General features: G+C 34.7%; 1 protein-coding gene across 4 annotated transcripts in view; it reads right to left on the bottom strand.

Annotated features, from left to right (window-relative positions):
• UBR3 (ubiquitin protein ligase E3 component n-recognin 3) overlaps positions 1-24709 on the bottom strand; it is a 235953-nt gene that overhangs the window by 137749 nt on the left and 73495 nt on the right. For all 4 annotated transcript variants that reach the window (XM_042949066.1, XM_042949067.1, XM_042949069.1 and 1 more), the window contains exons 7-17: positions 21326-21456; positions 19569-19797; positions 13857-14036; positions 13136-13269; positions 6626-6712; positions 3532-3597; positions 3348-3437; positions 1892-2020; positions 1173-1225; positions 936-1069; positions 487-572 (exon numbers count right to left, since the gene is read on the bottom strand). In XM_042949066.1, coding sequence (XP_042805000.1) covers positions 487-572; positions 936-1069; positions 1173-1225; positions 1892-2020; positions 3348-3437; positions 3532-3597; positions 6626-6712; positions 13136-13269; positions 13857-14036; positions 19569-19797; positions 21326-21456 — 1319 coding nt within the window. The remainder of the gene's footprint in view (positions 1-486; positions 573-935; positions 1070-1172; positions 1226-1891; positions 2021-3347; positions 3438-3531; positions 3598-6625; positions 6713-13135; positions 13270-13856; positions 14037-19568; positions 19798-21325; positions 21457-24709) is intronic.

Raw genomic sequence — 24709 nt, 5'->3', positions numbered from 1 at the left:
TACAAAGAACCATAAGTTTTTAAAGTTTATAGACGATAGTCCTTCCCCTCAAAAACTTCTTGGTTTAAGATTGAATTCTAAGAAAAAAATTCTTAAAATGTTTAAAACCCTGGTAATAATTATAAGGTAAACCTATAAATTTTAACCAAGAATTCCAACCTAGATATACAGATAACGTAGACTTTGCTGCCTTTTACCAAGTGTCCAGCTTCCTTTCACGAACACGGTCCTAGAAGGTCAGATCCTGGGTTGCCCAGAGCCATCAGTTCAGAAGTGTAACCACGGCTAACAAGAGCTCCCTGAGCAGTGACAGAGAGAGGCAAAAATATCTGCCAACTAGCCCTGGAAACACACTTGAACAGTTAAAGGTTTTTTTCAACTCCAAAAATATTTTTTCATCACAAAAGTGATGGATCTTTAACCCATAAAAATTACTTATCATTTAGACTCTATAATTAACAGAAACTTAAGCCTTTAAAAGGATATGAGGTCCAGCAATGAACTGTGTGTCCTGTCATTCATGCACAACTGGGCTACCATCTCTGCCCTGAGTATCTCATCATCAGACATTCCTAAAACAATTAAAAAGGAAATTAGTTAATCTGAATATACGTAAATTATAAAAAAAAAAACCACTTACCACACTTTTTATTAAGCTGTTTTACCAAAAATGAGATGCTTCAAAAATTAAAGAGCAAAGAATGCAATGCCCCAAATATAACCAGTTTAACTAACCTGCTGTTTGCAGCTCCCTTAAGTAAAGGGTTTTTTAAAGGATATTATGAAAGGAGTAGCAATTGTACAAGTCAAGAGTTTGAAACAGTATTTAAATATATCCAAGTCCTTTTCTTTTTTCCATAAGCCAGTTACTACCACAGGGAGAGGGGAGGAAAGAGAATACTTAATACCCAAGCATTAGTAGGAGTGCTTTTTACCTAAATGTAAACGAAGACTTAAAAGAATCACAAGAAATGTAAGAGCGCCTTCTAACATCGATCTCTCATGCTCTGCATCAAGTACTGTGTTTTGATGTTGTGAAGCCATTGTCAACAAATCCACTACCTTAAATCTATAATAAGAAATATTTGAGACAGATTTTTTTTAAGTTAAAACAAAATCAACTTAAATTCCAAATACTTCCTAATACCGGTCTTGATAAAAATTATGCTCACCTTTCAAAGACAGATGAAATAAAATAATCTGGGTCAAGTCTAGAAGCACAAACCTTTAAAAGACAAAAAAACAAAAAACAAAAAAACCCAGAAACTTTATCTCTCAATATTCAGTTTTACTTCTTGTATTAATCATGTGGCTTGTTAGTTTCCTATGTCTTATGACGTTTTGGCAATGTGGGGGGCACTTACAGACAGGGGGAGAGACCACCCCTCTCTGGGCTAGCTAAAGACAAGAAACATTCTTAAATATATTCCTAAAAACAGTAAACAACTTCCTGGGGACAAGCCTCTTACAGATAAGTCAATCACCCCCCTTTATCTAACTGTCACACACCAAGCCAATATTCTCCCTGCCCTGAAACAACCCATGGCGAGGTAGCTGGGGACAGCCCCAATGCCCCAAAGCCCACCAGAATCTATTCAAATTAGCCAATTCTCAACTGCTTCCCCTGCCTTGCCTTGCCCTTTCTGTGGATACCCCCCAAAAGGTCCCGCTCTAGGATTTCCCCCTTGTTCCTGCCTCTTGACCAAAGTCTAATGCTTCCTGTGGTTCTGCTGTGGCATGGCATGTCCCCTTCTCCTGGAAAATTTAAGTAGTAAATTCTTTCAATAGCACTGACCTCTTCATGTCATCGAGTCACCTCTATCAACTAACTGCTGCAGGTACAAATGAGAAACTTCTAAAGTATAATATCTGCATTATCAAACTGGCTTACCTGCAGTAAGTAAATGTCAGGGTCAATCATGGAATTACAGAAATGAGACTGGACATAGGTCATAGCTTGTCCTTTGATTTGTAGACCATTTCTTACCCACATATTGCTGTGGATTTCAGCAAGACTTGCCTAGTAAAATAAAAATTAAGTAAACTGGACAAAGAAGTGTTCTAGATTCAATCTTTATAAAAATCATGTTATACTGAATAATCAGTTCAAAGTATTTTGTAATTTAATCATAGAATAAGCCTGACATTCTGCCCCATGTTAGTTTAAAATATTCTATTCAAATACATACTTTGAAATTTTTAAGTGATCATTATGCTTTATACAATCCCTTCTTTTGGAGTTTATACATGAGTTAGTATGATGATGCCTGGATACATTTATAACAATTTTAAATGAAATCTTTCATGAGGAATCAATGACACTTACATTTAACTCTTTGTTTCTCAAGAAAAAAAACTTACATAATGCTTAAAGAAACACACAAATAAGCATAAATAAGCATAAAACAAAGTTAATTGCTCCAATAAATAAATATAATCTATATCTTTAATGTACCCTAACTCAACCTTCAACCTAAATTAATCATCTTTCAAGTAACTGGCAGGTAAGAGAAGGTCAGATTAGAACAATTTTTTTTTTTAATGTTTAATTCTTCATGAATTTGTGTCCTGTATCAACTTCATCTCTTACTTGTTCCTACCCCCAGTGTTAAAGTTCAATAATACTTAATAAATCTAAAATTTCCAGGAAAAATAAATTGAAGCACACGTCCCTGTACTGTATATAAAAGATTGGCCCATAAAATTATAGTATTAGAACTGAAAGAAACCATGGTGCTTATGCAGAAATATTCTTCTCTCTTTTCTCTCCTCTCATTTTCCAGATTCGGAAACTAAGAATCAAGTAGCTAAGTTACCCCAAACAACATGGTTTTAGTAAAATAGAAATAGCACTAATGCTAGAACTCTTTTGCATCTCCTCTCAAAACAATGCCATAGTATGTTTAAAACTTCCCTAAAATATGGTGAAAAGAATTTCTGGGGAAATTAAAACTCATTGTAAATCTCACAGAACAAAAAACACCAAAATATAATCTGGCAAAAATAACCAAGTATAAAAAAAAAGCTTTTCAAACATTTTGGCTATAACAACAACGTAAAACATAAAAACAAAATAAAGAAGAATCACTTAACTGAGGAATTCAAAACTTTTTTTTTTTTTTTAATGTTTATTTTTGAGAGAGAGACACAGTGTGAGCGGGGAGGGGCAGAGAGAGAGGGAGACACAGAATCCGAAGCAGGATCCAGGCTCTGAGCTGTCAGCACAGAGCCCAATGTGGTGCTCGAACCCACAAAGAGATCATGACCTGAGCTGAAGTCAGACACTTAACCAACTGAGCCACCCAGGAGTCCCTCAATTTAGAACTTTTTAAACCCTGAATACATACTTGAATTTGGAGTGGGTGAATCATTAGTTTCATTAACATTTCCTGATCAGGTAAAACAGAATCCAAATCTAGTTCTTGACATTTCACAGCCTAAAAATTTTGAAAAAAAACAAGTTACTAATTCAATACTTATTTCCCAATATTAAAAAAAAAAAATACCAGAATTGCTTAATGATAGTCTTACCTTACTCAAAAACATAGCATAGTAACGATGAAGGGGCAGATGAAAAGTGACTTGGTTAGGTGCTGGCTAGAATAAACAAACAAAATCCACAAGTTGAAGCATGTTTTATACAAGTTCAAAGAAGGTTTCAAAATGCTAAAACCACACTTTCACCTTGATTTATTCCTGAACCTTTTTAACCAAAACTTAAAATTTTAGAAGATATAGCTTTAAAAAAAATCCTGTATAGATAAAAGATAAAATTAATTCCATTTTACACACCTAAATGCAAGTTTCTGAAGGCAGAAACTACATACTACTCAACTCTGAATCCTCTGAAGCATCCAGCATTGAACAAGGGATGGAACAAATCTCCTTTTACAATTAGCCTATTTGGGAATCTTCAAATGCATGCATACCAAACATGATGACAGTAGTAAGAACAATAATCACAGCTGACCATATTCACATTACCTCATTTAATCCTCAGAAGAACCCTAGGGAGTAGAAACTATTAATGTTCTCATTTTATAAGTAAGGAAATTCAAGCTTGGAAACTTAAATAACTTCCTACAGTTAACAAATAGTGAACTGAAGAGCCAGTCTGGACTCCACTGTTATATTCAGAGTGGTAAGAGGTTCTATCACAGTCCTAAAAGTGATGTACAAGTGAAGGGCCTATGTGCCTTCACAAGCTGGGTGAGATGCTCCCCATATTAGCAATGAAAACACAGCCTCCATAAGAAAGCTTAGTACGGTATATATCAAAGAACTTTGCATTCTAGTGAGAGAAAGAGCACAAGCATGAGCATGATTTGGGGAAGGGCAGAGAGAGAGGGAAAGAGAGAATCCCAAGGAGATATCACACTGTCAGCACAGAGCCCAACATGGGGCTCGAACCCATGAACTGTGAGATCATGACCTGAGCCAAAATCAAGAGATGGATGCTTAACCAACTGAGCCGCCCAGGCACCCCCTATCCCTTGTTTCTATATGACTGATCTGACTTAATTCAGTTCAAAAAGTATTTATTTAATCTGTGCTATATTACCCCAATAACTTCTGACATCCACGAACAAGGATGGTAAAAGAAATATTTATCACAAATGTAAAATGTGCCTCTTATTCAATCCTCATTGACTACTAATATTACCTTCAATAAACAGATGAGGAGATAGATTTTGCAATGTAAAAAAAATTAAAAATAATTTTTAAAAACCTATCTAGGATCACATAGCTCATTGGTTTGTGGCTGAGCCACAATTTACACTTGGGCCTGTCTGACCCATAGCTCTTTCCACTGCCAATAGTCAGCATCACTGAAATAATACCAGACAAGGAGTTGAGAGATGTGGGTTCTAGACTGAGAACTACCAGTAATTTGTTATGTAACTACAGGCAAGTGATTTACTATCTTTGCATCTCCATTTTACATCTACCAAAAAAAAAAAAAAAAAAAAAAGAGGAAGATAATACCTTCTCTACTTCACAGGGCTGTTTTGAGGAACAAATCTGTCAAAGCACTTTTAAGAAACAAAAACCTTTGAAAACACCATTAAAAACATACCATTCTATGTGATTTCTTAAGTTCTAAACTTATTTTCTCTTCTATTAAAAATCTATTTAAATTCTTTATAATATTCAATATATTCCTAAAATATTTGTGTGAAAAACAAATGTACTATTTCCTGAAGTTCAGCTGCCCTACATACCTTACATGATTCTAACTGTCCTTAACTCCACCCCTAAGCTCAACTATTAATTTCATGTTAAAGTACTTCATAACCCTCTATGTGTAAGAGAGTTTTCCCCTCCTTCAATCAAGGTGTTATCTTAGTGATGCTACTATTTCAACATACTTCCTAAAGTTTCAAATAACAATGAGAACTGTATTGAAAGATGCTCCAGCTGCCCAACTAATCCTAGAGGGGCAAAGGAGTAAAGCAGGTTGAAAGGAGGAGGGGTTCTGTGGAGGCACAATCTGAATCTAATCATGGGACAAACCCAGACCAAGAGATGTTCTACAAAATAACTAAACCAACCATACTCTTGAAAATGTTACTATCCTTCAAGGCAAAGACAGAATGAGAAACTGCTCCAGAAGGAGACTAGAGACATGATGACTAGATGCAATGTGAGATTCAGAATGGGATCCTTTTGCTATAAAGGACAACACTGGACAATTTATAAAACATGATTGAGTTCTAACACTTAAACAGTAATAATATATTAATGTTAATTTCCTAATATTTACAGTTTTATCTGGTTATATAAGAGAAATGTCCTTGTTTGTTGGAAATACACACTAAAGTATTTGGGCATAAAGGGCATCAAGTCAACAACTTAACTGTCAAACGGTTCAAGAAAACAAAGTTCTTTGTACTCCACTCCAACTTTTCAATAAGTCTGTGACTATATCAAAATTTTTTTTAAAAAAGCAAAGAAAAAGAAAACTACCCCCACCCCCCCCCCACCCCCCCCCCCCCACACACACACACACAAAGATAGCAAGAGTTCTATTCTGCCCAGGATTTAGAAATCAGATGGGGGAGCTGGAGTTGTCTGAAACATGGTCCTCCTTATGCATATGGCATATTCTGAACTCACTTCATAAGAGAAATAAAAGGGGCTTCTGATAGGAAACTTGGCTAATTACAAGCAAACCCTTGTTTAATTCATACAGAGTATGTTCCATGCCAACTCTTCTCAGTTTATTATTAATAACAATCACCTTTGTTCAAGCCCACAGAAGAACACTGACCAATTAATAAAGTTGTAACACCCTTTCCATTAATGTCCCCCACCCTATTCACATTTGCACTGTCACTTTTACCCCTCTACATAAAACTAATTTTCACTCCTGAGAAATATGGAGACATGTACATTTAATAATAGAAAAAGAAATCATGCCCTTCTCTAGGAAATAAGCAAGTATGATCAGTGCACTCCTCAATCTCCTAAATGTCAAAGAACTGATCTCCCATTTCTTTTTTTAAACCTAAGGATACTATGTTCATTTCAACATCTTTCCCTTACCCCATATTATTTTTAGTGTTAAATGAGATCTAACACTTTTTTTCTTAAGTGCCTCGATATATACCAAAAATATACATACCTCATCTACGAAGTTAATAGCATCAAACCAATCTTGAAGAGCTTCAAGGCAATATCTAACAACATTTCGGGTGTATTCTTGAGTTTCCTAAAGTAATAAGTTAGTTAAATTTTACAGTATATAAATATGTATATTTTCAACTTCAAATTATATGTAATACATAAAAATTGTATACATAATGGGAAAACATATATTTTTAAAATACCTACATGTGCAATTTTAAGAAAGCCTTTCACAAGTTAATACTAACAACCAGTGACAATTATGAAAATTATAGAACACAACTTGAAAACGAATCAAAGCTGAAATAGTTTTATGTGTTATATATCAGGTTCCATTTGAAGAGATTCCAAACATATTATAAGTTCCCTAATGTTACCATTTAATTGATACAATTTCTTTGGGGATGATGAAAGAGTGTTAGAAATAGATAATGGTGAAGGTGGCCCAACACTGAAAATGTACTTAATGTCAATGAATTGCACACCTAAAAATGATTAAATTGTATATGTATATTTGCCACAAAAAATAAAAACCAAAAAAAAAAAAAAAAAAAAGAGGGCAGAACACAGAAGTACTATAAGCAGCCTACAAATATCTTAGCTTGCTAAGAAGAAGAAAGGATAAATGTGTGCCAATTAAAATAAAGATACTGTGAAAGAAAATTGTAATGTTTTATGGAGAAACAGATCCAGTGAAATAGGCAACTATTAAACGGAAAAATCATGACAGCCTCTCTTAAAAAAATAATAATAATGAGCAAAGAATTTGAACAGACATTTCTCCAAAGCAGATCTACAGATGGCTAATAAGCACATGAACAGATGCTCAATACTATGAGTTATTAGGAAAGTACACATCAAAGCCACAATGAGATGTCACTTCACACCTATCTGGAAGGCTCTAATTTTTTAAATGCAAAAATAAAAAGTGTTGACAAGGATGTGGAGAAACTGGAACTCTCATACATTACTGGTGGAAATGTAAAATGGTGCGGCCACATTAAACACAGAGTTACCATATGATAAACAATTCTACACTCATACACAAGAGAATTAAAAACATATGTTCACACAAAAACTTATATACAATGTTCACAGCAACATTATCCATAGTAGCTCAACCCATGAATGGACAAGTAAAATGTGGTATATCTACGGACTGGATTACTATTCAGCTATGAAAAGAAATGGAAGTACTGATACATGCTGCAACATAGCTGGACCATGAAAACATTATGCTAAATGAAAGAAACCAGACACCAAAAGTAATATATTATATGATTCCACTTACATAAAATGTCTAGATTAGGCAAATTTATAGAGACAGATGGGTGATCAGTGGTTTCCAGGAGATAAGAGGAACTTGGGTTTGAGAGGTATGACATTTCTTTGGAGGAGGGGTGATTAGTGGAGAATTTTTGGTAATGGTTGCACAACTTTGTGAATATACTACATTACTGATCTGCATACTTTAAAATGGTTAAAATAGTTAATTTTAGATTGTGTAAATTTGATCTCAATAAAAAAAGTTTTAAAAAATACATTTTATAAGAAAAACAGACATTTTGGAGCCTTAATGTGTAATAAAAGTGCAGGTAGCATCAAAGTCAAATAGGTTAAAATCTTTAATATATATAAATTATCCTGTGCCTTTAAAGAAGGCTAAAAGTCTCATGTTGTTGCCTTCTTCACCCTGCTCAGTCTTCTATCGTGCTAATTCTTCCTTAATATTATCACGTAGGTCCACTCTTATTTCCACTAGCATCCAAACCAAATATCATTTATCTAGTTTCCTTGCCAAGGTCTCACCCTGTTTTAATCTACCCTATATGAAATTTATCTTTATAAAAATATTATTTTATACATTTTGTTCCCTTATTTCTTACTAAAAAATTTTAATGGCACTTTTAAGTTACCATAATGTGTCATAACCAAGCTAACATGGCAGATAAGTCACGGATAAAGAAACATTTAAAACCAAATGTTCTACCATTTTATCAAGGGCTTGCGCAAAGGTGTATCATAACACCCTCTTGGCACAAGTATAAACTGATATAGCCCTTCTGGAGAAAACTCTGAAAAGCATGCATTAAGAGGCTTTAAAAAGGTGACCAGTTCATTCCATTTCTAAGTACATCATATTTAATAATCATGTTCAGATCATCTCCCATCTCCCACCACTAACACATCCACCCAAAAACATCCCATGTGCATGTTGATTTACTACTTGATAATCTTTTGAGTCTGTCATCCATATGCATAAATTGACATAATACTATCTACTTCCTAGTACTGTGAAAGAAGCAAATGGAATAATGTTTGTAAAATGCTCTATATCATAGTCTAGCACTATGTCTTAACACGCACTTAGTTGAGTGCTCCAGAGTCATGGCCAGACTCATGCAGTAACCTAAAGTTGCCACTAGATGGGGATTTTACAACTTACTTGTGCTGTTAGGAAGGCAAAAATTAGTAAGGTGCTAGAAATGTGCCATCCCTTTAACCAATCTATCTGTTATTAATCTAGTATTACTTGTTTAACTAGCCCTTTACATTTTCAAGAACCAAACAGCATTTAGAGCAATCATACAAAGAAAGTCAGCTATCAGGTAAAGTTCTTTTCATTGTTAATCCTTTAGTTTTATATTTTATAAGAGAATAGAAACAACAAAATAGCTAATTTTTTTTCATTAATTAATGGTCTTTCTTCTAGCTTACGTATCTAAAGTCTAACAAAGCTCTAGACATTCTTGCTTAAGAAACAATTAGAGCAAAATGGTAAAGAGTACTACTTCTGAAATCAGATGGATCTGTTTTCAAACTCATTTTCTACTTAAAGCTGTATGAACTTGAGCAAGTCACTCTATGCCAAACATTGTTCTTCACACTATGTTCTTCGCATTATATTCTTATCGGATCTTCATTACATCTCTTATGAAGTAAATAGTATCATCTCTTTCTTTCAGAAGTTATCTAACTTCTAGTTAAATAAACATTATTCTTTTTCTGAATATCTCTTTCTTTCAGAAGTTATTTAACTTCTAGTTCAATAAACATTATTCTCTTTCTGAAAGAGATGAGGGGCACCTGGGTGGCTCAATCGGTTAAGCGTCTGACTTTGGCTCAGGTCACAATCTTGCCGTCTGGGAGTTCAAGCCCCCCATTAGGCTCTGTGCTAACAGCTCAGAGCCTGGAGCCTGCTGCAGATTCTGTGTCTCCCTCTCTCTCTGCCCTTCCCCTGCTCATGCTCTCTTTCTGTCACTCAAAAATAAATAAACATTTTTTAAAATTTTAAGAGAAAGAGATGATAGTATCTACTTTATAAGAGATGCAATGAAGATTAGATAAGAATATAATGCAAAGAATATAGTGTGAATAACAATGTTTGACATAGTGTGGGTGCTCCTCAAGAGAATGTCTTATTTAGGAACTAAATACTCCCTTAACTGAGGAACTACTCTCTCAGATTCTACCAGGACAATATAAGCTTGTTTTCTCTCTGTTCTCTTCACTTCTTAGGTTAAGAGAACCATAACACATTGTAATCTTAACCTCCAAAGCTGGAAATTAAACTACTGTCTAGAAACAATGAGTTCTCATCATCAGAGATAAACATAACCCCAGCTTCATAATTCAGTTTCATCCTAAATACAGTCCTCCCAAAATACTGATCTTTTCACATTAACATCATATCAACCTCCCTGCTGAATCGCTGTCTTTTATTGGTTTATATGATACTGTGTTCCTCTGGTTTTTCTCCTCACCCTTATCTCTGATGCCAAATGTTAGTTCTTTCTTCAGGGTCCATTTCTCTTCTCCTCCTACTTGATCTTATCCCATCCCCCAGTGATGAACACCATCTACATTACCAAGGGTCTAAAACTTATAACCTTAGTCCAGAATTCTCTTTTGAGCACAAGACTAATTAGTCCTCATACTCATTACTCTCACAGCAACCTGTTATTTTCCTGTAGAGCACTTACAAAATGCATCTGTGTGTTTACCTACTTAATGTCTATCTCCCCAGTCAGACTGCCCCATGAGAACAAGAACCATACCTATATGGTTCAACACCAAAAACCCAAGAATCTAGATAGTGTCTAGGCCTAAGAAGAGCATTCAACAAACATTTTTTCAGTGAATGACCAAATGAACCTCATATTATATAATAGTTTTTTTATAAATGCTATAGTGGAAATTAAAGTACAATGAAAACACAGAAACTAAAATCATAAACCTGACTGAAAAAACTTAAATGAGCAAATTATATACCATCTGAGTAGCATTTTCTAAGAGCTAATACTAATGGTTCTCCACTCTGGTTAGAATCACTGCCAAGGTCCTTCTGCACATCAAATCAAAATCTCTGGGGCTTGGGCATATGTATTTTTAAAGCTTCTCAGATGATTCTCATGTAAGACTAAGCAGAAAGAATAAGAGAGCATAAGCCAAAAAAGGGACTAACATGAACAAAAGCACAGGAATCAAGAAAAGACACTGCATGCACTATTCAGGGGCACCTGGTGGCTTAGTCGGTTAAGCCTCCAACTCTCGAACTTCAGCTCAGGTCATGATCTCACAGTTGTGAGATAGAGCCCCACGTGGAACTCTGCACTGGGTATGGAACCTACTTAAGATTCTCTCTCTCCCTCTCCTTCTGCCCCTCCCCCAAGTGTGTGCACACGTGTGTGTGCGCGCGCGCTTTCTCTCTCTCAAAAAAAAAAAAAAAAAGAATGCTATTCAATCCAATGAAGACATGGAGATAGATAGAGGGGCATAGATGGAAGATGAATTATAAGAGACAAGTTAAGGGCAAATGATAGAGGATCTTTTCAAATTTGTTTTAATGTTTATTTATCTTTAAGAGACATAGATAGAGTGAGTTGGGGAGGGGCAGAGAAAAGGGGATACACAGAATCCAAAGCAGGCTCCAGGCTCTGAGCTGTCAGCCCAGAGCCTGACGTGGGGCTCAAACTCATGAACCATGAGATCATAACCTGAGCCAAAATCAGGTGCTCAACCGAGCCACTCAGGCACCCCTATGATGGAGGATCTTATGTGTCTCTATAGGAAACACAGATGTCCCCTGTAGAAAGATGAGAACTTTTAATGATTTTTAAGCAAAGGAGAGATATGCACAGAGCTTAGAAAAGTAATTTAAGTATTGGGACAGATTAGAGTAGGTGGAATCTAAATTCAGAAGAACGAGTTAAGAAATTATCTTAACAACCTAGATTATTTTTAATATATGAAGAAATAAAACACAGGAAAGAAGTGGTAGGGAGAACTTCTGGAACAGAAGAGATATTTCATGGTATCTTATTATAGTCTGAACACAGCTGGCACAGCAGGGAGAGAAAGTATCCATGCTGGATAATTATATATTTTCAGACACCATTAAATGACATAAAGGACTCGGTATGGGCAGATGAATTTAGAAAGTTAGGGGCCTGAGAAAATTCATGTACCTATATAAGGAGATCCACATGAATAACCAGAGCTGTTGGAAATTTGAACCTAGCTACAGTAACAAAGTTGTAAGTCATGTGCATTTGGAGAGTAGCTGAAGTCATGAGATAAAATATAAATCTGCTTAAAGGAACCCATATATTTAACGAATATAATGGAGGAAAGCCTCATAATAACTCTGTGAAGAAGGGCAGACTTTAGTATTCCATTTCCATTTTCTTTTGTTTTGTTTTTTAAAAAATAAGGAAAAAGACTGAGACATTCAAATAGTTTTAAATGAGTTGACCAAGTGACTTAAGTAGAAAGAGGCAGAGCCAAGATCAGAATGTAGGGCTTCAAAATATTCCCACTATAAAATCTTGTCCAGCATGCTTACTGATACAGGTTGGCAGGTTGGTCTCCATGAGATCCATATGGCAAAATCTCATTCAAGTTCTTAGTTTAGTAGGGTCAGGGAATTCCATTTTTCTGGATTATCCAAGGATTCAGGAGACCCATCAAACCAATACTTTAAAATGCAAAGGTAAAATATATATTTGTACACAAAGACACACACACATGCAATTACAAGTGATCATTTTCTTATCCTAGAATTTAAGAATTTATGTTGCTGCTATGCTACTCTTAAGATTCCTTTCATAAACAATTGGAAGCTGAATGACATGTGTACTAATTTTGTGCTTGGAATCTTAAAAATGGAAACTGTCTTGAGAACTATTCTCATTCCTTGAAAGACAAGAAACATCAGGCAATTAATTGATAATGGGTAAAATGAAGCAATGAAAATGAATGTGGAGACTTACAAAGCTGCAAGGCTATATACATGGTAAGGGAAGGCTGCAAAGATCTGAAAATATAAAGAACTCCTACCTGTCTAATAATAATTACTGTCTCAGGTCAGCTTTCATAGACCTGAATTCACAATTAAACATTGTCCATTAGTATATATGAGTAAACAAACCAATGTCTTCACAAATATTTTTCTCAAATCACTTTTTTAAAGGTAAAGACAGAAATTAACAAAAATATTTCAACATACCCTAACTTTACAATGTGATAAGAGCCCCCACATTGGCTGTGCACAGGCCTCAAGTTCAGCAGCAAAGGCAGCATAGTAGGTCTGAGACTCAAATTCCACATGCTCATTTAGTTCTCGCTTGTTTAAGTTCATACCTTGCAAAAATTAAAGCAGATATAAACCTTGCCAAATGGAAGCAACTATTCATATTAAAAGTCAAGTAAAATACTTCTGAGTACCAAACACTTCAGTGCACACAAATGGCATAAATGGCACAGTATGTATAGAAATAAATAAATATTTAAAATAAAATAATCTAGTCTTTTTGGAAGTTTTTACAAGCTAGGTTTTCTTAGGAACACTTTGTGAATTGTCTCCTTTACAACATAATTGAATATGTTATATAAGAAAGTCAAAACTATTTTAACTGATGGTAACTGAAATTTTATGAAAGTGTTATAAATCTTTCTTGGAGAATAGATTAGATTAGAAATTTCCAGATTAACAGTTTAAAGTGCTAAAAAAAATTACACTCCTGTTTCCTTTTTAATAATTTGACATTTTTCATAACTCTGACATATTTTCATGAACACTTGATTAAAGTACTTAAAAATATTAATTAAAATGAGACATTTCACGTGTAACCTGAATGGTATCTTATTATCTTTTAATTAGCTTATTTGATAGTTTTGCATTAGGCATTTTGTAAACTAAAAACTTAAAAAAAAAGTAAAATTCATACCTTGAAAGAAGGATACAAAGTTCATCCATGTAACTAACAAACCATGGTCCTCCAAAAATCTCTTAGCCACACTTTGATGGGAAAGGATATTAATAAAATCACTGACAAGAGGCCAATAAGTGTTATTCTTCAGTAATGCTTCTCCACAGTTCACTACCACATGCAAACTATTTTCTTCATCTAAAACAGATACACACAGCCCAGCAATAAATAAGTTAAAAACAAAACAAAACAAAACAAAAACTTTATCAATGATACAGATTATGTATCGGGACATCTAAATTCAAACTCCAGCCTGACATATGGTGTGTTACTTATACTCTGAATCAATTTCCCCATCTGTAAAATGGGGAAAAGACACATACCTTAAGGAAATTAAATGAAGCATTATCATAATAAATACTTAGTACATCATTATAATAATTATACCACTTGTCTGACATATTACATGATACTGAGGTAGCTATATGTTCATAAAACCTTATTATTTTCTTGATTTTAACAACATAATGCAGTATCTTCAGTTCTAATCAGTAAAATATTTTTATTCTTAGATTAATCTTATTCCATCTTATCAAACAAATCTGTATAAGTGATATGCATTTAGTTACTTTCTTCTATTCAAAAAATACATATAGTTTTTTAGCAAACACGGTGTTTTGAAAATGAAAGATACACACATAAATAAACTTCTTAAGCCTTTAAAAAAATCTTCAAGGTTTAAATACATTATTGTGGGTGGGGAAAGATTAGGCATGTACAAAACCTTTACTATTAGAAGTTACAGCATATATGCATTAGCTCTCTTAACCTGTTCCAACTTAACTGATTCACTGGACAAACGAGCTCCCCATTCCTACTATAAAACATACTAATACCCCAAGATTTTTTAGCATTTCTTAGGCAGTTACTTTTTTGTCTCTCAAAAGCTTTGTAATACCTCTCTTTATGCATTCATATTTCATCAGTTTATATACATTTAATTCAAATTTTATAATAAGAACATTTAACATGAACAGAAACAAAAACTGACTGGATAAGCATATATGCTAAAAAATCTTGGAGAAAAATCATAAAAATCTAGGATTTTACACTCAGATGGATTCACAAAGATCTTTATGTTCTAACTTTAAAGAAAATGAAACTGGAAACCACAGATGATGCTTTGCACAAGTGGTACATGTAAGAAAGATGAGGGAGAACTCCAGTCAATGAAACTGTAACTTAAAAATGCTTTGCCCAGGGGCGCCTGGGTGGCTCAGTCGGTTGAGCATCCGACTTCAGCTCAGGTCATGATCTCACAGTCTGTGAGTTTGAGCCCCGCATCGCGCTCTGTGCTGACAGCTCGGAGCCTGGAACCTGCTTCAGATTCTGTGTCTCCCTCTCTCTCTGCCCCTCCCCTGCTCATGCTCTGTCTCTCTCTGTCTCAAAAATAAATAAAAACATTTAAAAATAATAATAAATAAATTTAAAAATGTTTTGCCCAAAATTAACAGATTGGAGAATGAACGTGCATCTCTGTGTTTTTAGTTAAAAATGCACTGTTTAATACATGCATGTAACCTGTTTTAATGTTTCCTCACTTTAACCAAGTTTTTCAACTAACCATCTACTTGTCAAACTCATCAGTGAAGAGGTTTCTACAGCACTTCTTAATTTCCATACATTAAATTTAGGTTTCAGTCCATGAAATTATTTTACTCAACTCTTAACTTACAACAATATACAAGAACAGGACCTGCGAAGTTAAGTATGCTCTCTTTCAGTGCCTCTCAATAGGACGAGAGAGGGTGTAACTGAATGAAGGAGTAGGGGGTAAGAGGGCGATTACAAATCATCCACACCTGAGATTAGAAAGCCCTCCCTGACTACTACCGCCATCACCATGGGCTATAATAGGAAAAGTATAAGAAATCATAAGAACAAATACAGCTAGAAAAGACTCTCCTGAGGAAGCGATGTTTAAACTAAGATCTACAGAATGAAGGAGGAGTTAGAATAAGCCAAATAAACTAGGGATGGGAGAGGCAATGGTGTTCTAGGTAGAGGAAGCAATATAAAAAAGGATGGAATCACTGGGACAAAGAATGCAGAAGACGGGTGGCACAAATGACGCCAGAGGGCCTTATAAAGCAGCTTCAGGAGTCTGGAGTTCACGTGAAGAGAATGGCAAGCCACTGGGGGTAGGGTTGAGAGATGGGGACATGATCAGATGTGCAGTATAGAAAGTAACTCAAGGAAGGTGGTGACGGCTACTAGTATGAAGCCTAGAGATGACGATGGCTTGAACTATGGTGGTGGCATGAAGATGTAAAGATGAAGAGAAGTGGCTATTGTAAGGTGTTTACAAGGTTAAAATGACAGATTCGGTGATGCTCATTATACTACAAGGAGTAAAAAGTCAAAAATGACTCCTAGGTTTTTAGATGAGGCAGCTGTGTAAGTAGTTGGACAGGGGTACTAAAACACACACTGTGTACTCACATACACATATAAATACACACATTCACACACATGCACACACACACACAATAATAGAAAAGAAGCAGGCTTGATAGAGAGAGAAAGAGTTCTTGGTGTGGACATCGTGGGTTTGAGGTACACAATTGGATGTTTGAGACATCCAAAGAATATAGCACAATAAACAATTTGATGTGCAGAACAGATTGATCTGGGATTATTACCAATTGCAGACACTCCCATAGTTATGCAACATATGGTTTTAAGTTCCTATTTTACACAGACTGTTTCATAATACAAATTGTAAAATTTCAGGGACATCAATAGTTATGTTTGGAATTACAAAGCAGTATGGTGTAGAAATGAATACAACAGAGTAAAAGTGTAAAGTAGGGATTGCATACTACTAGAGGCTTTTTCATTTTAATCTTCAACTATTGCTGTGGCCATGTGAATTCTCATTATATGAGCGTCTACTTACTAACAATATATACAAAATTTTAAAACAGCGTCTAACGAAAATTTATGAAAAAGCCAGATAGATCTATTTAAAAATAAAAACAAAGTACAGGGATCCTGTTGTAATATCTGTAGCAAGTTACAGGTAGTTCAAAATATTTAAAGCCCGTTCCAATACTCGATGTAAAAACAGGAAAGTTTATGGTGTTTTTAGAAGACCATCAAGCAGGTATCATGAAATGTTATGCTACGTTGGAATAAAACACCATGAGATCTAAAGATAATATTAGGCCTTGGCTTAGAAATAATGTAATTTACTGCTAGAAAAAATACACTTGTATTTAAAGATCTTAGCAATGCTACTGATAGCTATTTAGCTTCTAGAAAATTCAATTTGTGTTGAATTTCCAAGACAGATTAACTGCATTAGAAGGGAAGTATATACAGAAAGCAAAATAAGACTTTGCAATATGAGTTCATAAAATATGGGTAAAGTAAGAAGAACAAAGATACCAAGACAAAGTGCCAAAAAACACCAATGTTGACAGGACAAGCTGAAGAGTTCTGGGCCACAGAAAGAATAGACAATCAACAGTGTGAAATGCTACTGAAAATTAGGAAAGATAAGGTCGAAAGAGTGGCCATGGGTTTCCCCATCATGTAGGTCATGGAAAGGGTGACCATATAATTTATTGTATAAACTGGGACTCTTTTGAGAGTAAAAGGGATTGTGTGAATAACTACATCACAACAGCAGACATTACTTGGAATTGTTCTGGGGAAAGTAGGACATGCAACCACTGGAGTCACGGACAATTTTGGAGAGATCAACAGAATGATAGGAGTGGACACTAGACACTAGACCTCTAGTCAGTAACTGAGCGCCTGAAAAGGAAACAAACTCTTTCAGGAAATCTGGCTGCAGAAAAAATATGAGACAGATCCAAACACATCTTCTCAAACATTCTTCCTTGAAGATCAAGTGCAAACTATATATAATAAGCACAGCTAAACCACTTAGTCAAGAAAACAGACCCCAGATTCTTTTCAAAAGAGCAGATACTTCTAAATTTTAATTTTTCTAGTCTATAAAATAAAAATACTTTTTGTGAAAAGTCCTTCTGTAAATAAATAATTCTATATACAAGAATATGACTGATATGATATTAGATACTGAACTGAATGATGATAGATACTATTTCAAAAGAGAACAAACAATACATGTAATGTATGTAACTAAATCTCAGAAAGAAAGGGTCATCTTACATGAAGATAGAAAAACTATAATACAAAGCAGCTGTTAAATTTTCCTTTAAAAAAAGTAAAGAGATATATTGCTTAATGTAAATAATGTATTATGCTCCCACTATACCCACAATGGAAGACAGAATCACAGAGTGGGCAAAAGAATGGGTGTAAGTCAAACACCCAGACTTACTACTTACAGCTGTAAAACCACAGATGATTGACTTTAACTCCCTAAGCCACAGTTCCCTCACCTATAAAATGGAAAAAACCAAAATCTACTTCTTAGAACTACTAATGGTTAAATGACATAATATAAAGAAAAAGAGCATAGCATATAGTGAGTGCTTAAAAGATGGTAGCTATCATATTAGCTAGCTATTATTAGTATATATAAGGCACTGTACCCTGCACTGAGCATATATCAATTTTCAGGCTATGATATCACAGGAGAATATAGACAGACTATCAGAATAGAGAGAAAATAGGAGCTGATATGCAAAAGAAGGTAACAGTGGAACAAGGCAAGTTTCAACTACAAGATCTCTCTTCCAGAGAAAATGGAAAAGTCCTGAGATTTAATCTGAGGTACTGTTTGTTGTTAAAGTTTAGGTCCACATGCCAACAAGTGAAGACACACTGCTATCGATATTGACCTGCCTTGTTTCATGGTTAAGGGCAGATTCTGACATCAGGAGATATGAAGTCCTTGGTTCTGTCATTTACTAGCTGGCTTATCTATGGTAAATGACTTAACTTCTCTAAGACTCAATTTAACTCATCTATAAAGTGGGGAAAATAATAATACCAGTCTCAGAAAAGAGTTCCAAAGCTTAACTGAGACAACATATGAATGGTATTAACACAGCGCCTCATACATAGCAAATACTCAAATAATATAAATTATTACAGGAAGGCAAAGTTAAGATGAAAGACCACAGTGAAATGAGAATAGGAGGAGGCCCCAGAGACATTACGGCAGTTTGAGGAATATCAACCATATAGTGGGCACAAAAGAAAAAAACTAAAGACCTCACTATGGGAAAACAAAAAAAGGCAATATTTATTTCAATTTTTAAATTATAAAACTATAGGCATATAAAAATGTTTAAGGCTGATAGTTAAACTTATAATAAAAAAACAGGAACATGTGCAATAAAGAAATGGTTAAATTATGGTAAAGTCATATGATATTAATACCTGCAATCATTAAAAACCATGTTCCCAACATGTACACTATGGTAGTGTATTTTTAAAGTATTGTACCATATATTAAAGTATTATTTCTATCTGTAAATACACTCCTATCACACAAAAAGACAGAAAAGAAATATTCCCAAATGTTAACAGCTGTTTGTAAATAACTAAGCTATAACTAATTTTAAAGTTTGTCTTTAAACTTTGCTGAAAATTTTCAAAAAAATTCTTTAACAAAGATGTATAATTTTACAATATTTTTAAAGTTATTTTAAGCATATAAGGAGGTTTTTAAAACTAGTTACACAAAGTATACCAATAATAAAACTGGTGAAATAATTCTGAGTTTACCTTGTAGCTCACTTTTAATAAGGCAACTTTCCATCATGTATAATAGCACAGTGACCATAATATCCAGCAGCTGACATTCTTCTGTCACCTGTCTGGCTAGCTCTTCATTGCTGAACAACTGAACACTAATATGCACAATTCTGTTAGACATTGTGTCGGATTCATGACTCTTCTTCAGTGTTTTCATAATGAAAGCATAATGCTGAACAAAAGTTTTTGTAAAAGCAACCTGTAAATTTTTTTAAATAGGGGGAAAAAAACACAATAGTTTAGAGTTTTACAACACATTTTCCAATACATTATGTTAGCATTTTAAAGCTATTATTAGCTTGTGATGACGCCCAAGATAATTTTAAAAGTAATTTTAATGATGATGGTAGTCACATTCCTTTTTTTTTTTTTTTTTGGAACATTAGCAAAATACTTGGATGGTTAAAAAAAATTTAATTACCATTTTAAATCATTAAAATTTTAGAGCAATTATAAATACCATGATTTAAAAATACAAATTTTCACTTTGCTTACAAATAATATCAATTAGCTAATGTCAAAATAGGTGTCACTGTTTTGTTTAACAACAAAATATAAAGTCTCAGCTAAAAACCATACCAGAGGATGTAATATAACTAAAAAACAAGGGTGTCAATGTGATTACTCCAAAAGAAATGTATTCCCCTATTTGATTGGAAAGCTGACCACTACATGACTAAATAAATACTCTTTCTGGGGCAGCTGGGTGACTCAGTCGGTTAAGCATCCGACTCTTGGTTTCGGCTCAGATCATGATCTCACAGTTTGTGAATTTGAGCCCCGCATCATGCTTGGGGTTCTCTCTCTCTCAAAAAAAATCAATGAACTTAAAAAAATTATTAAAAATAAAAAAAAAAAACTCTGTGTAACATGTACATTTCCTCTTGTTTTCTTAACTGGGTATAATGACACAAAACAATGGCATTATTCATTAAAGTTTAACTCCCAAAGAGGCTTTATTATCTAAACCATAAGAAGAACTACAGCAATCAATCAATCAATGAAAAACAATAACAACAACTACTACTACTACAACATAATTTATTTTCTTTTCATGCATGCAGTTGTGTCACTTTGCCATAACTACATGGTAGTCACAGGTGTGGGTCCACACCTTCTGGGACTAGAGCCTTCAATACCTACATGCATATATAGGTCAATACCTGTTCTGTCTTTAACAGTATGGCTAGCTATTACTAACCCCACGATTTTCCCAAACCTAACCCCACAATACATTTTTTTAAGTAATCACTACACCCAACATGGGGCTTGAACTCATGACGCCAAGATCAAGCATGCTCTACCAACTGAGCCAGCCAAGTGCCCCTCTAACCCCACAATCCAAATTCAGTTGCCCCCTTAAACATTCTCATAGCACCTTGTGCCTCTCCTTTAGAGAACTTACTACAATTTGTAACTACACATTTACTTGTGCAATTATGTCTTTGTCCCCCAGCATTCTCTTTGGACCAAGTTCCATGTAGAAAGACTATCCTTAGGAATTCTGCTCTGTAAAGCTGCTTTGCCTCAGAGCTATGATCCTGTGCTTTTTGTGCAAACCCTGTTTGACAACGAAAGAAGCTAATGCTTTTTATTAGTGTTATATCAGTCCTCAAAGCTACAATAAAATAAGCCACAGCTGAGAAACACACCAAAAAGATTTTTCATAATGAAAAGGCAAAGAAAGGAGAGCAAAGTTCAGAAAGAAAGGGAAAAAATGTAGATACCTTATACTCTTGATCTGGAAGCATGTTGAGTAAGAAAGTTACCATCTTCTGAGGGAATTCATACTTTATAGTCCAAAACAACAGTTCTTCTAGAAAACTTTTATGTTTCAAAACATCCATTATAGATTGATCTACATAAAAAAAGAAAACTTATCACCTAATGATTTAAGTTGTTCATCTCCTTTAAACCTTACTATAATTAATAATCCATCAACCTCAAACACCTGAATGTATATAAATTAAGGATACCTTTTCATTAATTCAATAATGCTGACATCATCAATTCAGATTTCTATAATCTCCATAGTATAAAATAGCAAAATACTCAATCTTTATGTTTTAATAGGAAGCAGGTACTAGAAAAATAAGTAATTATTTCTCCTTAAACATAAGCACTTTATCTAAAATTTATAAGATTCAAAATAATTATGGAACAGTCATGGTACTGAATATTTACAGTAACAACAATTTTAAGCTAAAAACAAAATATCAAAGCCAGAAAGCCCAAAATTATTACATCTTTTGATTTTTAATTTTTAGAGAAAGGGGGAGAAATTTTTATAGAATTCAATAATTTATTTCTTTAAAATTGTTCTTCATAAATAAAATACTAACTTTCCTGCAGGAAATAATTACTAATGTATTGTTTACTCTAGTATATGGAATCACTCACTTTTTTTCCAGAAAGAATATACCAGAACAAGTATAAAGAGTGTTATACATGCTTACTTGCACTGCACTCAAGATGCCCTCTTCATGCACAGAAGAAACAGAGAATGGGTGGTGCCCCCTGGGGTGCCTGGGTGGCTCAGTGATTTCAACTCAGGTTGAACTCTTGATTTCAGCTCAGGTTATGAACTCATGGTTCCTGAGATTGAGCCTCGTGTCCAGCTCTACACTAACAATGTGGAGCCTGCTTGGAAATCTCTCTCCCTCTCTCTGCCCCCCTCCTCAAAAATAAACAAACATGAAAGACAGAAAGAAAATGGATGCCCCTTTTATTTGTGTGTGTTTATTTACTTATTTTAAGAGAGAGAGAGAGACAGAGAGCAAATGAGCAGGTGAGGGGCAGAGAGAGAATCCCAAGCAGGTTCCATGCCATGAGCGTGGAGCTCCACACGGGGCTCGACCTCACCATGCGAGAGATCGTGACCTGAGCTAAAATCAAGCATCAGACACTTAACCAACTGAGCCACCCCGGCACCCCTGGATGCCCCATTTAGATAAAAATATTCAAAAAAGGATAAAATTATCTATTAGACAGCCAATTTCTATGGTGAAGTGCTACCCACTCCTTGAGAGCTACTTTGTCTCCTGCTAATCTCTGCATCCTTGCCACACTTAGTCAACAGAAAGGTCTCAGTGGGTATATAATGAACTGAATATTTTAATACTTTGGTTATTTCTTTCTCTCACTTTCTCTAATTTCTTTCCCTGAAAAAGAACAAGAAAATTCTACTGATTTTTGCTGGAGCCAATAATCTTGGGCTACTGCTCTGGATCATCAGGTCCACATAAGCACATTTCAGAGGACATAGCAAGTGTCAATGGAATGGGTTGGTTCAGTTATGATGCTTACACAGGGACTAGAGTTAGATGAGAGATTTAAAAATAATAAAATTACATGCACTAAAATACTCAGGAATGACCCGAACTACATTATAGTTCAAGTTGTCTTACAGAGTAATCTTGGAGCATTTTTCAACTGGCCCTGCCTCAGTGGTACAGTTCTATTATTTAGTAATGTGGTCACACCACATCTCCTCAGCTCATAGGTATGCAAATGTAACAGTACGCTCAATACACATGCCATCAACAAGCATGTCATCGCTCTCTTGATTCTTCTATAAAATATTCTAGGCTTAACAGGCTTGAATCAGTACTTACTAGACATAACTTTAACCCAGTTTTTTCATTAATAATTGGTAACCCAATATTTTCAGAATACAATTTCATTATTCTGGAGACACTACAATTTTAACTACAGAAAAGCAAAAGTTATGTCCCAATCCCCCAACTCCCTTTCACTGTGCCTTTAGTATAAGCAATATGTAACAGGGATAAAAATATAAATACAATTATACCATATATCCCCTTAGTGGAAACTACTTAATCCTTTATTTTCTAAATCTCAGAATTTTCTACTTGTAAAACCAAAATCTCTTCCTCCTGAACTAGATCATTCACAGGATGACAATGATTTAAAAATAGAAATAAACCAGTCTTGCAAAAACTGAGGTAAAATATATTCAAAAGCACACACTGACATACTCAAAGCCAAAAAAGCAATAAAATTAGGGCCCAAGTGAATCAGATGACAGGAATATGAGGATTAGAAATTAAAATTAGAATGTAACCCAGAGCATATTGCTGATGCCAATTTAATTCGCACAGTTCATTTAGCACTAACATGATTGAAAATTTTACAGGCTACCAAAAAAATTTAAAAACCTTCAAGGATAAGTGTTTCTAAAAATATTTACAAAGCTAAAAAAACTTGTGGTATTAATCTTAGAATTCACAGGACTCTGCAAGTTTGCATTTGTCAAAGGAAAGCCTGAAGCTACCATAATTATTATATGTCAAGTATTTAAAAAGAAAGATACGTTAACTTTGTTTTAAATAAATAAAGCAAGCCAAATGAACCAGAAAAGCTACGGCTTCTACTAAGATGAAAATAGCTACAGTTGTGAACAATTCAATTTTTTCATCTTCAGACAAAAAGCAAAGAAAAACCCCACAATGTCTTCATTGCAGTCGTTCTTAAAATAGATGATGTCAGTTTCTCCCAGATATTTAAAACATGTGTGGGGTGCCTGGGTGGCTCAGTCAGTTGAGTGTCAGACTTCAGCTCAGGTCATGATCTTGAGGTTCATGGGTTTGAGCCCCACGTTGGGCTCTGTGCTAACAGCTTAGAGCCTGGAGCCTGCTTAGGATTCTGTGTCTCCCTCTCTCTCTCCCTCCTCCCTCCCCCTCTTTCAAAAATAAACATTAAAAAAAAAATGTAAAAAATTTTAACAAAAAAATAAAACGTGTGATGGGCTTTGTGTGCTATGTTATGGAAATGTGGTTAGAAATGCTTCCAGTAGTTATGTAGGACTACATATTTACGTTAAAATCTGGATTAAATTGTCATGACTTTTACAATGCCAAAACTACTTTAAGCCAAACTGAAAAAAAAAAAAAAAAATTTGAACAATCAGTTATGTGGTGGAAAATCTGTGGGTAAGGTAAAGGTTTTAATTAAACAGTGGAGTCCAGGCTCTATAACTCAGGAACTCAATAATCTTGGCCAATAAACTTGGCCTTCTAGGCCTCAGTTTTCTCATCCTTAAAATTTAGGTTTTGAGAATACACAGTGAGTTTGTGTAGCACAGAGCTTCA

This window comes from Panthera leo, chromosome C1 (genome assembly GCF_018350215.1).
Source record: "Panthera leo isolate Ple1 chromosome C1, P.leo_Ple1_pat1.1, whole genome shotgun sequence".
Classification (NCBI taxonomy): domain Eukaryota; kingdom Metazoa; phylum Chordata; class Mammalia; order Carnivora; family Felidae; genus Panthera; species Panthera leo.
Note: the sequence above shows the minus strand (reverse complement) of the source record. Positions and strands in the feature narration are given on the sequence as shown.